We start from the raw sequence: 13,143 nt of genomic DNA, 5'->3' as shown, positions 1-13,143 counted from the left end.
GACCACCATGAATGCTGCCTTGGGCTCCCTGGAGGAAAGGCAGAATATAAATGAAACAAACGACCCTACAAGCAGGACATGAGGACAAAAGCACCCTCCCACTTGCGTTGCCAGTGGTACTGAGAAGTATACTGCCTCTGATACTGGAGGCAGCATACAGCCATCAGAACTCATCATCATCATGGTGATCACTTGTGACTGAGTAAGATTGTCTTCCCCTTCGTGGATCACTGCCTTGTTGTGGCGAAGGGGCTTGCGTAACTCAGTGAAGCCATAAGCTATGCCGTGCAGGGCCACCCAAGACGGACAGGTCATGGCGGAGAGTTCTGACAAAATGTGGTCTGCTGGAGAAAGAAATGGCAACCCACTCCAGTATCCTTGCCAAGAAAACCCCATGGAACGGATCACAAGGCTAAAAGAGATGACGCCGGAAGATGAGCCCCTCAGGTCGGAGAAGCTCTATAGTCAGTAAAAACAAGACCTGGAGCTGACTGTGGCTCAGATCATGAGCTTCTTGTTGCAAAATTTCGGCTTAAATTGCAGAACGTCAGGAAAACCACTAAACCATTCAGGTATGACCTAAATCATATCCCTTATGAATACACAGTGGAGGTGAGGAATAGATTTCAGGGATTAGACCTGATAGACAGAGTGCCTGAGGAACTATGGACGGAGGTCCGTAACATTGTTCAGGAGGCAGCAACGAAATCCATCCCAAAGAAAAAGAAATGCAAGAAAGCCAAGTGGCTGTCTGATGAGGCTTTACAAGTAGCTGAGGAAAGAAGGGAAGCGAAAAGCAAGGGAGAAAGGGAGAAAGCAAGGGAGAAAAGCAAGGGAGAAAGTTGCAATATATCCAACTGAATGCAGAGTTCCAGAGAATAGCAAGGAGAGACAAGAAGGCCTTCTTAAATGAACAATGAAAAAAAATTGAGGAAAACAACAGAATGGGAAAGACTAGAGATCTCTTCAAGAAAATTGGAGATCTCAAGGGAACGTTTTGTGCAAAGACGGGCATGATAAAGGACAAAGAAGGCAGGGACCTAACAGAGGCAGATGAGATTAAGAAGAGGTGGCAAGAATACACAGAAGAACTATACAGGAAAGATCTCAATGTCCCTGATAGCCATGATAGTGCGGTCACTGAACTTGAGCCGGACATCCTCGAGAGTGAAGTCAAGTGGGCCTTAGGAAGCATTACTAACAACAAAGCTAGCCGAGATGACAGTATTCCAGCTGAGCTATTTAAAATCCTAAAAGATGATGCTGTTAAAGTGCTGCATTCAATATGCCAACAAATTTGGAACACTCAACAATGGCCACAAGACTGGAAAAGGTCAGTTTACATTCCAATTCCAAAGAAGGGCAACGCCAAAGAGTGTTCAAACTACCGCACAATTGCGCTCATTTCACATGCCAGCAAGGTGATGCTCAAAATCCTACAAGCTAGGCTTCAGCAGTATGAGAACCGAGAACTACCGGAAGTACAAGCTGGGTTTCGAAGAGGCAGAGGAACTAGAGATCAAATCGCCAATGTTTGCTGGATCATGGAGAAAGCAAGAGAATTCCAGAAAAACGTCTATTTCTGCTTCATTGACTACGCTAAAGCCTTTGATTGTGTGGATCACAACAAACTGTGGCAAATTCTTAAAGTGATGGGAGTACCAGACCACCTTACCTGTCTCCTGAGAAACCTGTACGAGGGTCAAGAAGCAACAGTAAGAACCAGACATGGAACAACCGAGTGGTTCAAAATTGGGAAAGGAGTACAACAAGGCTGCATATTGTCACCCTGCTTATTTAACTTATATGCAGAGTACATAATGAGAAATGCTGGGTTGGATGAATCAGAGGTCGGAATTAAGATTGCTGGGAGAATTATCAGCAACCTCCGATATGCAGACGATACCACCCTAATGGCAGAAAGCGAAGAGGATCCAAAGAGCCTGTTGTTGAGGGTGAAAGAGGAGAGTGCAAAAGCTGGTTTGAAACTCAACATTAAAAAAACGAAGATCATGGCATCTGGCCCCATCACTTCCTGGCATATAGAAGGGGAAGAAATGGAAGCAGTGACAGATTTTACTTTCTTGGGCTCCAAGATCACCGCAGACGGTGACTGTAGCCATGAAATTAAAAGACGCTTGCTCCTTGGGAGGAAAGCTATGGCCAACCTAGACAGCATAGTAAGAAGCAGAGACATCACCTTGCCGACAAAGGTCCGTCTAATCAAAGCTATGGTTTTCCCAGTAGTAACGTATGGCTGTGAGAGCTGGACTATAAGGAAGGCTGAGCACCGAAGAATTGATGCTTTCGAACTGTGGTGCTGGAGAAGACTCTTACGAGTCCCCTGGACTGCAAGGAGGTCAAATCAGTCCATCCTAAAGGAAATCAACCCTGAGTGCTCATTGGAAGGACAGATACTGCAGCTGAAGCTGAAATATGCCACCTAATGCAAAGAGAAAACTCTCTGGAAAAGATCCTGATGCTGGGAAAGACTGAAGGCAAAAGGAGAAGGGGACGACAGAGGATGAGATGGCTAGATAGCATCACCAATGCAATGAATATGAACTTGAGCACACTCCGGGAGAGAGCGCAGGACAGGAAGGCCTGGCGTGCTATGGTCCATGGGGTCACGAAGAGTCGGACATGACTGAACGACTGAACAACAACAACAAGACTGTCTTCCAAGAGTAGAGAACAGTGGGTCTGCAGGTGGCTGTGAAGGCCAATTCTGGATCCACACAGCCTCTCACAGTGAGGACATAGGTTTCCAGGTGGAAGACGATCACGGTGAGGGTTTGCTTGACGTGCCTTCCGTTGAGCTCGTTTCTCCCTTTCGCCCTGTACTCGTGCTTCTTCAAAGTCCATAGTGCCTCCAGTTGGAACGCTTATGGGTTAGAGCTTCCCAGTTCTCAATGCTTATGTTACATTTTTTTAGATTAGCTTTGAGAACATCTTTAAATCTCTTTTGCTGTCCGCCAATATTCCGTTTTCCATTCGTAAGTTGGGGATAAAGTAGCTGCTTTGGGAGACGATGATGAGGCATTCGAACATCGCCAGTCCAGCGAAGTTGATGTTGGAGAATCTTTGTTTCAACGCTGGTGATCTTTGCTTCTTCCAGTACGCTGACATTAGTCCGTCCGTCTTCCCAAGTAATCTGCAGAATTTTTCGGAGGCAGCATTGATGGAATCTTTCGAGAAGTTGGAAGTGGCGTTTATACATGGTCCATATTTCACAGGCGTACAGCAAGGTCGGTAGTACAACAGCTTTGTAAACAAGCATTTTAGTCTCCCTGCGAATGTCCCGATCCTCGAACACTCTACGCTTCATTCGGGAGAATGCTACACTCGCAGAGCTCAGGCGATGCTGAATTTCAGCGTCGATGTCAGCTTTTGTGGAGATGGCTGCCAAGATATAGCCATCAGGCCTAGTAGCCATTGATAGCCTTATCCACCATGAATTTGTGTAATCCCCCTTTAAAGCCATCCAAGTTGGTGGCCATAATTACATCTTTTTGTTGTTCAGTCGTGTCCGACTCTTCGTGACCCCATGGACCATAGCACGCCAGGCCTTCCTGTCCTGTGCTCTCTCCCGGAGTGTGCTCAAGTTCATATTCATTGCATCCGTGATGCTATCTAGCCATCTCATCCTCTGCCGTCCCCTTCTTTTGCCTTCAGTCTTTCCCAGCATCAGGGTCTTTTCCAGGGAGTTTTCTCTTCGCATTAGGTGGCCAAAATATTGGAGCTTCAGCTTCATTATCTGTCTTTCCAATGAGCAGTCAGGGTTGATTTCCTTTAGGATGGACTGATTTGACCTCCTTGCAGTCCAGGGGACTCGTAAGAGTCTTCTCCAGCACCACAGTTCGAAAGCAGCAATTCTTCGGCGCTCAGCCTTCCTTATAGTCCAGCTCTCACAGCCATACATTACTACTGGGAAAACCATAGCTTTGATTAGACGGACCTTTGTCGGCAAGGTGATGTCTCTGCTTCTTACTATGCTGTCTAGGTTGGCCATAGCTTTCCTCCCAAGGAGCAAGCGTCTTTTAATTTCATGGCTACAGTCACCGTCTGCGGTGATCTTGGAGCCCAAGAAAGTAAAATCTGTCACTGCTTCCATTTCTTCCCCTTCTATATGCCAGGAAGTGATAGGGCCAGATGACATCTTTACATGGAGTATAAAAACTAAAAAAAAAAAGTTTTGACCACACAATTGTGCCTTCACAGAAAAACAAACGAACAAATCAGTTTTGAACCCAGATTTAGGGTGCAATCGTATGCCTGTTCAGACAGAAAAAAGGTGCAGGCCTTTTTCGTCTAAACATGCATAGGATTGTGCCCTTCGTCATGAAATCAGCGAGACTTAACTTTAGTCATGACTTAAATCCCACCGATTTCAGTGGGTCTAACTGTAACCTGGGGCCAGCCCAATATCCATAGTTCATGTTTCTAGCCCATTTAGAGATACTGATGAACCTCTATTATGGCTGGAGCTCTCATCGATATTAGCAGCCCACACAAATTAACTAGGCAGGGGAGGGGGGCAAAAGCTGAAGGGCGGAACCATAAGGTCAGCAGATACTTCTAGGGGTAGGAAATGGGAGCGACACCGGTCCCAGAAGCAACGCGGGGGGGGGATGAGGCAGCAGTAATGGTGAGGCGAACATTCAAATAGTAGTTTAGAGCGGCAACGGGTGGCACGGTGGGGGGGGGGCACCATTAAAAGGGACATCAAACTACCCCAACCCGCCAAGGAATGGGGGAGGGCAGCGTTGAAGGGAGGGAAAGGGGCGTGGCAAGAGCGGGGACACGGCGGTTGCCATAGAAACTTACAGTGGGCGCGCGGGGCGCAACCGCCATTTTGCGGAGAACTGCCGCCGCCTCTTCTCCAGCGGCATTAAGGCACGCCCCTTTCGCAGGGGAGGGGCGACATCCGGGCACTTACCAGCTCGCCTTTGGCTGCCTGGTCCGGGTTGGGGCGTAATCCTGGGGATGATGCTGGGGATTGTGGGAGTTTTTTTTTCCTGTCTAACCGTGCACGGAATTGCGCCTTTGGTTTTTTAAGCTAAAGCCACTGGCTGAGGGCGCGATCCTATGCATGTTTATACAAGAAGCCCTATAATTCCCAGCATGCCTCCAGCTGGCTGGAGGGATGCTGGGAGTTGGAGGCCTTTTCTCTGTCTAAACGTGCATAGGAATGCGCACTAAATCTGTGTTGTGCTACTCCTCTTTTTTGTTGTTACAACTATATCTGGAATATTATTATTATTATTATTTATTTGATTTATATCCGGGCTTTTGTCACAAGGAGCCCAGGGTGGCTGGCAACCCCTATTAAAAGTACAACATACAGACTCCATTAAAATAATATGCCTAAAATTACCTACATAATACGATGAAGCCATCACTAAAATGGATAAAACCAATATCTCAAAAGCCTGTACAAAGAACTATCTGGCTGGTGCCTGAATATATATTTGGGTGGGGGGCAGAACAGGTACTGCCAACATGAATTTGGCTGGTGGTTAGTTAAAAGCTATGCTGAGACAAGTTGTATTATGTTGTATATAAGTTGTATTATATACATACACTATTCCTCCCCCACCACCCCAAACATTACAGAATTTGTGTGCCCTTCACACTTGCGTGGAAGGCAAAAAAGCAGGAAAGAGAACTCTTTGCCATTGCTAGAGACCTGAGTTCACATGCCCTCTTAACAAAGCTCACTGGGTGACTGTGGGCCATTTATTTATTTATTTATTTACATTTATAACCTACCAGTCCTCCAAGGAATGTTCCCCACCTCCCATTTTATCTTCACCACAACCCTGTGAGGTAGGTTAGGCAGAGACAAAGTGACTGGCCCAAGGTCCAAAGTGACTGGCCCAAAGGTCACCTGGCTGGTGACTGGCCCAAAGGTCCCAAAGTGACTGGCCCAAAGTGACTGGCCCAAGGTCACCTACTGAGGTTTTTAGCTAGGAGGAGATTTGAACCTGGATCTTCCTGCTCCTAGTCTGACATTCTGATCAATACCTACCTCACAGGGTTGTTGTGTGGATAAAATAGAGGGAGAGAAGAACCATGGGCTTATGAACATAAGAAAAGCCATGCTGAATCAGACCAAAGGTTTATCTATTAAAAGCACAGGATCAGGAGCCAGTTCAAAAGCTGGCAACCTGAGGACTGTGGCATCAGGTACTTCTCTCCTTCAAATGAACTACTGTCCCCTATTTATACGCATTGAAGATTGTTTTCCTGCTAGTGGCCACAGATATCTCAAGAGAACAACACACAGCCTCTGATCCAGACATGCAGTTTAGGGCAATAACCACTGACGCAAACCATACTTGCGACATTCTGCGGAAAACACACACCATGCAGATGAAATGCAACCACAATCCAGGGGATTAAAAGACAGGAAATGCCAGGGCCTCTGCCAGACCTGTCTGCCTTGATGTGAGAAGTTGCTCCAAGGAAAGTAGTGTTCTCTGCAAACAAGGGGGAAGGAAGGGACAACAACTGCTCAACAACAGAGGTTGTGGGAATGGTGCCAACCGCCAAGGGAAGAGGGTGCTCGCCAACAAAACCCACTTTTGTCAAAGTTGCTACAGTGACTTCACCCTTTCGGTGGGGTGAGGATAATGGTCCCTTTTCTCTTGACGGGTTCCCCCTACAATGGGCCCTGTTTAGTGGAAGTGTCAGAAGGGCTGGGGACGGTTGCCAAGTGAGCTGTGATGGTGGTGGGACTCATGAGGGGCAGGACTTCCACATGGTGTGAAGGGGAGGCTAAAGAATAAAGAAAGAGGGAGTGGAACATATTGCTACATGCTCCCAACTTCCCTGGGAGCAGGGAGAAGATACAGGAGCAGCCTAAAACAGCCCATGGGCTCTGGGTAGCTTGTCAGCCACCCCAACAACACACCCTCGCTGGGCTTGCACGTAATAACAAACTACAATACTCCCCCCCCCCCCCGCCGCTGCCGCAGTTCAAATATTCAGAATGGCGGTGGCTGTTCCAACTAGAAGCCCCATGGGAAGATTCATCCATGGTAGCTTCTTGTTACATGCAAACCGGGCCATTGTGATTTTGTAATACAAATATACAAGTAGAGCACGAACGGAGGCAAGGAGCCTACACATTCCTGCCAGACAGCAGCTCCGCTACCAATGAGTTCGGGTGTGTGGGCCTGGACCGCTGCTCAGACCCACTGCAAGTCTGCCCACAAATCCCTTGATTGGGCACTGAGCAAAGTTCTGAGCCGTTGTGTCTGAACCCAGGAAGACATCACAGCAAGGAGACCAGCCTAGACTCATGCATTGGCCAGAGAAAGAATGGCTCCAGGGAGCTTCCCTGCCAGAAAGAGCACCTATAAGAACTTTGAAACTAAGAACTGGTACTGGAATGTTGCTTTTGGAATTTTTCCTTCTCCCTCCTCATCCTTTTCCTTTTTGTGTTGTGTCTTTTAGATTGTAAGAATGTAGGCAGGAACTGTCTCATTATTCATCTTTGTAAGCTGCTCTAGAAGTCTTTTTTTGGCTGAAGAGCATGGTAAAAATCCTGTAAATAAATAACTGGACCTAAGGTTGCCAACTGACCAGAAAAACCACCCCACCTCCTGGCCTGCTGCTGTGTCTTTAGCAGCTGTTTTGAACTAAAGAAGATTCAGCAGGGGAAGTTTTCCCACACCATTAGCACCAGCTACACGCCTACAAATATATACTGCCGTTATAAGGAAGAACAAGGGCAGGATGAAAAGTTGGCCTCCCCAGTTTATGGATTAGTTATAGTGCCCTGTAAGAATACAGAGAGGGACTGATCAGATACCTTTTGCACCCCTCCCGCCAATTATTATCTGTGCCCATGAAGTGTTCCCACTGAGATTAAAATTAGTTAGTGCCAATTACAAATCAGATTATACACATCCTCCTGTGGGGTGGGGGCAAATCTCTTACTGAATGGAGCTATTGCCAGAGGGGTGAGCAAGTATTTAGCACAAAAGGATGGAAAACAACATTAATTTTCATGCATACCAAACCGACATAATCCCCTCCTTCGAGGACTGGAATGAAACTCAGGATTTATGGGTTCTGCTGCTGTGTAACCACTGAGCACAACACCTCGGAGCTGGAAATGCCATCTGAGTGACAGACAGCCCAGGCAGGACCCTTGGAAATGCCATCCAAGGGTCCTGCCTGGGCTGTCTATCACTCAGTCACCCTGCAGTATCACAGAACCTTGGAAATGAGCTTTTATAGATATCACTACTATTTCAGATCAGCCTTCCCTGGCCCAGTGCTCTCCAGAAGTGTTGCGACTACAATTCCCAATAGCCATGCTGGTTGGCATGGTGGGAGTTGTAGTCCAACACATTCGGAAGGTGCCAAATTTGGGAAGGATGTTCCAGAGCATACAGCACCTAAAAGAACACCTAAAAAAGGATACTGAGTTGGAAAAAGGGCAACTAAAATGATCAAGGGGCTGGAGCAACTCCCTTATGAGGAAAGGTTACAGCATCTGGGACTGTCATGCTTAGAAAAAAGGCGAGTAAGAGGAGAGATGATTAAGGTGTGCAAAATTATGCATGGCGTGGAAGAAAGTGGAGAGGGAGACATTTCTCTCTCTCGTAATGCTAGAACCCAGTGGGCTCATCCCACGAAGCTGATTGGCAGGAGATTGAGGACAGGTAAAAGGAAGGACTTCACACAGCACACAAACTGTAGAATTCATGACCACAAGAGGTAGTGATAGCCACCAATTTGGATGGCTTTAAAAGCGGATTAGACAAATTCCTGGAGGAGAAGGCTATCAATGGCTACTAGTCCTGATGGCTATATGCCACCTCCAGTATCAGAGGCAGTGTGCCTATGTACACCAGTTGCTGGGGAATGTGATGGGGAGGGTGCTGCTGTACTCATATCCAGCTTGTGAGTTTCCCATGGGCAACTGGTTGGCCACTGTGTGAACAGAATACTGGACTAGATGGACCCTTGGTCTGAGCTAGCGTGGTTCTTAAGTCGTTAAAGAAAAAAAGGGGGAAATATTTACAAAATCAGGCATGCAGCGACCAGCACCTATAAATGGATAAATCTCTCATATGCACTTTGGCTAATAAAGCATTGGGCCAGCCAGCTCCTTGGGTGTTTTGCCTTAGAGGATCTTTTTCTTTATCTTTTTTGACAGCTTCATCTATCTCCTTGTTAATGCTGTCGTGATCCTAATCAGATCCATCAGCCTCTCTTTCTCCTCTACTTTTGAATCCCGAATGAATTCTTCAGTGGCTGTTTTCTTATCTCATCTTAAGACATAACTAGCATGCTACTGAGCCAGGGAAACTGTCAATCAGCTTGCTTGCATGTGTTCATTTTCCTAATATTCAAGAATGGGATTTATTGCAAATGGGTATATTCTGCAGAGGCAGTCAAACTACGGTAGTCGCTTGATCTAAAAGAAAAAGAACGAACCCAAAGTCAATTAAATTTATGAGTTTTTAATTGATTAAATTTGCATTTTATTTTTAAAAAATCTTTCTGAATGGGGAAAACGCATTATTTACTTTTAGGTGTTGACATAATTTTGGATTGAGAGGCATGCCATTCTGGATGTGACAGAGCTAGGACCTGTCCACACAAACTTTTTTTTTACTGTTACTGATGTCTCACTCGCTCATAATCCATATAACACAATAGCCAAACTGCTGTGTTCCTGTGAATTCCATTTATTTCATCATTCCCCTCCCTGCTGCCCCCTGAAAGTGTTTTCAGCCTGCAGGAGTGATTTGACAGTGACTTTTCTTCCATTTCCTGGCTTTCCTTGACCTGGCTTGAACATGCACCATTTCATGTTTATTTCCAACGTGCACCTACACGGTGATGCGCACGTACACATCCGTGCAGCTGTGGACAACTATGTAGACTTTTTTTAAAATTCTGTAAACACACATTTATGCAGCTGTGTGCAACTTTGCAGAAGGCTCTTTTGATTAAGTTTCATACTCTTCATAATGACAGGAGCAAAGGGCAAGGACTGGCAAAGGACCAGGAGACTTTGGATCTTTTGAGCATTTGAGGGGGAACAGAATATTCAAGCACAAATACGTACAATAAAATAAAACAAAATCTATGTGCAGAGAAAACTAGATGTCAGGGTGAATGAATCTTTAGGGAATGTTTGTTGTATAGAGGAGCAGTCAGCCATGTGAGTCCCCCATCTCCAAGTTGAAGTGGTGCACTCCAAATACAGGTTTAACCCTTCACTGGGAGCCACGCGAAGCCTAAGATGGTACCTGCTGTACATACCTTTTTGGAAGTATTGATATAAAAACAATCTTTAAAACCCCTGCTTCATCAGTGGCACTTTTTTAAATCAAGAAAAAATATCTTTAATCAGTCCATCCAATTAACTACCCTTTGCAGGCAGCAAAGATCACACACTCATTTCTCCACCACCGCAGAACGTTTTTTCCCATTAAACTGCAAAGATTGCATTCTGCGTTGTAGTAAGAGCAAACAGGCAAGCCTTTGCTCTATAATTAAATTGAAGAGCTATAATCTTATAAGTCTTTGCCCAAGGGCTCACTTGTTTTCATGTCCTTTCAAACTTCCAACATCCATTATAAGGTGAAAAGCAGAATCAGATTTAATATCGAAAAGCTCTTAGCGTTATGCATTAGTTGATGGCTTGATCTCCGCCGCCCCGCCCCGCCGTAAGTTTCTGTTATTTCCTTCTGTTCGGCTTTTGTATGTTCCCAAGTTCTTTTGTATGTTCCCTGGACCTCTGCCTTTAACATCAGTTTGATCTACAGATGTTAGCAGTGTGATATCATCTTCCAAAGCTGCAACAAGCTTAGTTGACTGATATGTACAGATTATTGCATGACAAGTGACACCTGCTGAAATGCCTTATTCTACATAATTTGTTAAAAGGGCAGGAACCCTGTCCTCTTCTGCATCTGGCCATCTAGATCAAGTTGCCATTAAAAGTATAGGAGCACAGCAGAACTTTTTTTTCTTATCAGTTGGCAGCCATACATGGAATTCTGTATTCTCTTAGCCTCCTGGCTAAACCCATGTGATTTAGCCTTGATAATTCTCCCATGCATGGGGGTGGGGGGAGGGTTTACTAGCACTGCCATACGTCCTAACTTGGGGTTGCCAACTGGCCAGAAAAAAAGGGCTAGTATGCTCTTCTACTCCTCCTGGAGTGGTTGGACCTGGCTTCAGTTATCTATTCTCTGCTTACCTCCAAACTGGACTGCAGCAATTAATTCTTCACGGGGCGGCCTTTGAAGACTGTCTAGAAGGTACAGCTGCTACCTGGATGCTAATTGGGGCCAGAAAGTCTGAAAACATAACTCCAGTTCCATGCCAGCTGCACCAACTGCCTATAAGATTCCGGGCCCCATTCAAAGTGCTGGCCTACAGCCCTAAACAACTTGGGGCCAGGTTTTATATCAGCCTTCTCCAACCTAGTACCCTCCAGATGTGTTGCACTACAACTCTCACAATCCTCAGCCAGTATGGTCATCTGGAGGGCATCTGGTTGGGGAAGGCAGCCCTACACACATACAATTCTACTGGTACTTTAACATCTGCCCCAGGAGTCTTTCTTGAGTGCCTGCCTGCCATTAAGATTGGTCAGGTTAGCATTTAAGAGAGACAAGGCCTTCTCGGTAGTGGCCCCAAACTGTGAAACTCCCTACTGATTGACTTGCTCTTTGCTGTTTCTGTCTAGGTGTTCAGGCAAGCCTTGAAGACTTTGCTTTTCAAGGCTGCCTTTAACCTAAGACAATTAGCTTACATAGTTTATGTATTATTAGCTTATGTATCTGAGACCAGTTCTCAGTGTATCCTGTACGTTTGCTAAGGTGGCAATTATTGCCTTTGTTTATTGTCTTTCTTCTTGACTGTACATTGCTTTGTGAGGGCATAGCCCTAAAAAAGAGACTTAAAATGCTTTAAATTTCTTCAACAGGAAAGCGCATCACACTACAACATTCTGTTGCAGCACCCACTTACTAACAATTATAAATATATGCCTTTAATTTCCTTCCAACCCCAAGGTTTACAGTTCTCCCACCACCACCATTACGTACTGTATATAAACATGAAAATATCCATAATACTCCATGCATCCGATGAAGCGTGCTCTATACCCCACAAAAGCTTACAGCAAAGAATACATTTGTTATGCTTCAACCCTATACACACTTACCTGGGAGCAGGCCCTACTGAACTCAGTAGGATCTGCTTCTGAATAGACATGTATAGGTTTGCACTGTTAACTCTTTAAAGTGTCACAAGACTCTTAAGGTGCAACCCTATGCATGTTTAGACAGAAAAAAAGTCCTACAACTCCCAGCATTCTACCACCAGCACTGCTGGCTGGGGAATGCTGGGAGTTGTAGGGCCTTTTCCTGTCTAAACATGCATAGGATTGTGCCTTAGTTGTGTTGCTGCAATGGACTAACATAGCTACCCCCTTAATAATGTTTATTTATTTATTTTACAATATTTGTATACTGCTCCATATCTAGAACAGATTTCAGAGCGGGGAACACAAGAGATAAAATAGGAGAAAGATAAAAATATTAAAACACTAGTTTAAAATTATGCTATTTTTAAAAACAGAATACTAATAGAACCATGACTGGTCAATTAAGGAATGCCTCCCAGAACAGTGGTGTTTTCAGGAGGCACAGGAAACAGCAGTGTTGGTGCCTGCCTGACCTCCAGTGGCAGGGAATTCCAAAGAAAGGGGGCCACCACACTGAAGGCTCTTCTGGTGGACTCCAATCAGGCCATAGGCCCATGTGGAACCTGGGGAGCATGTCTTCCGATGACTTCAGTGACCCGGCAGGTTAGTAAGGGAGAAGATGCTCTCTCTTGGGTATCCTAGTCCCAAGTTGTTTAGGGCTTTGTATGCATAATACGGATTGTGTTAAAGTTGCAGGAGCAAACTAAAGCCGGTTGGGATTTATTTTTCTGCCCACCCTAATCGTGGCCAGGGGGAGATGTTACGGTGGATGTATCGGCATTAAAATCAGGGCAAGCTGCTAAGGGTGCAATCCTAGCATGCTTAGACAAAGCAAAAAAAAGTCCTACAGCTCCCGGCATCCCCCAGCCATTCATGCTGGCTGGGGAATGCTGGGA

At 45.6% G+C, this 13,143-nt stretch overlaps 1 protein-coding gene across 5 annotated transcripts in view; it reads right to left on the bottom strand.

Moving 5' to 3' along the window:
- DNAJC4 (DnaJ heat shock protein family (Hsp40) member C4) overlaps nucleotides 1-4,976 on the bottom strand; it is a 45,021-nt gene extending 40,045 nt beyond the window's left edge. For 4 of the 5 annotated variants that reach the window (XM_084823645.1, XM_084823644.1, XM_084823642.1 and 1 more), the window contains exon 1: nucleotides 4,828-4,912. Coding sequence is in view for 1 of the 5 variants with exons in the window: in XM_084823642.1 (XP_084679768.1) it covers nucleotides 4,828-4,892 (65 nt within the window). In the remaining 4 variants the exon portion in view is untranslated. Of the gene's footprint in view, nucleotides 1-4,827; nucleotides 4,913-4,939 lie in introns of those variants that run through there. The other variant, XM_084823648.1, reaches the window with a different exon arrangement.
- Nucleotides 4,977-13,143: the final 8,167 nt, after the last annotated feature.

The sequence above is a fragment of the Heloderma suspectum genome, chromosome 17 (genome assembly GCF_057233095.1).
Source record: "Heloderma suspectum isolate Gila_16-S chromosome 17, 16-S_ref, whole genome shotgun sequence".
Classification (NCBI taxonomy): domain Eukaryota; kingdom Metazoa; phylum Chordata; class Lepidosauria; order Squamata; family Helodermatidae; genus Heloderma; species Heloderma suspectum.
This window is presented reverse-complemented; position numbering and strand designations above follow the sequence as displayed.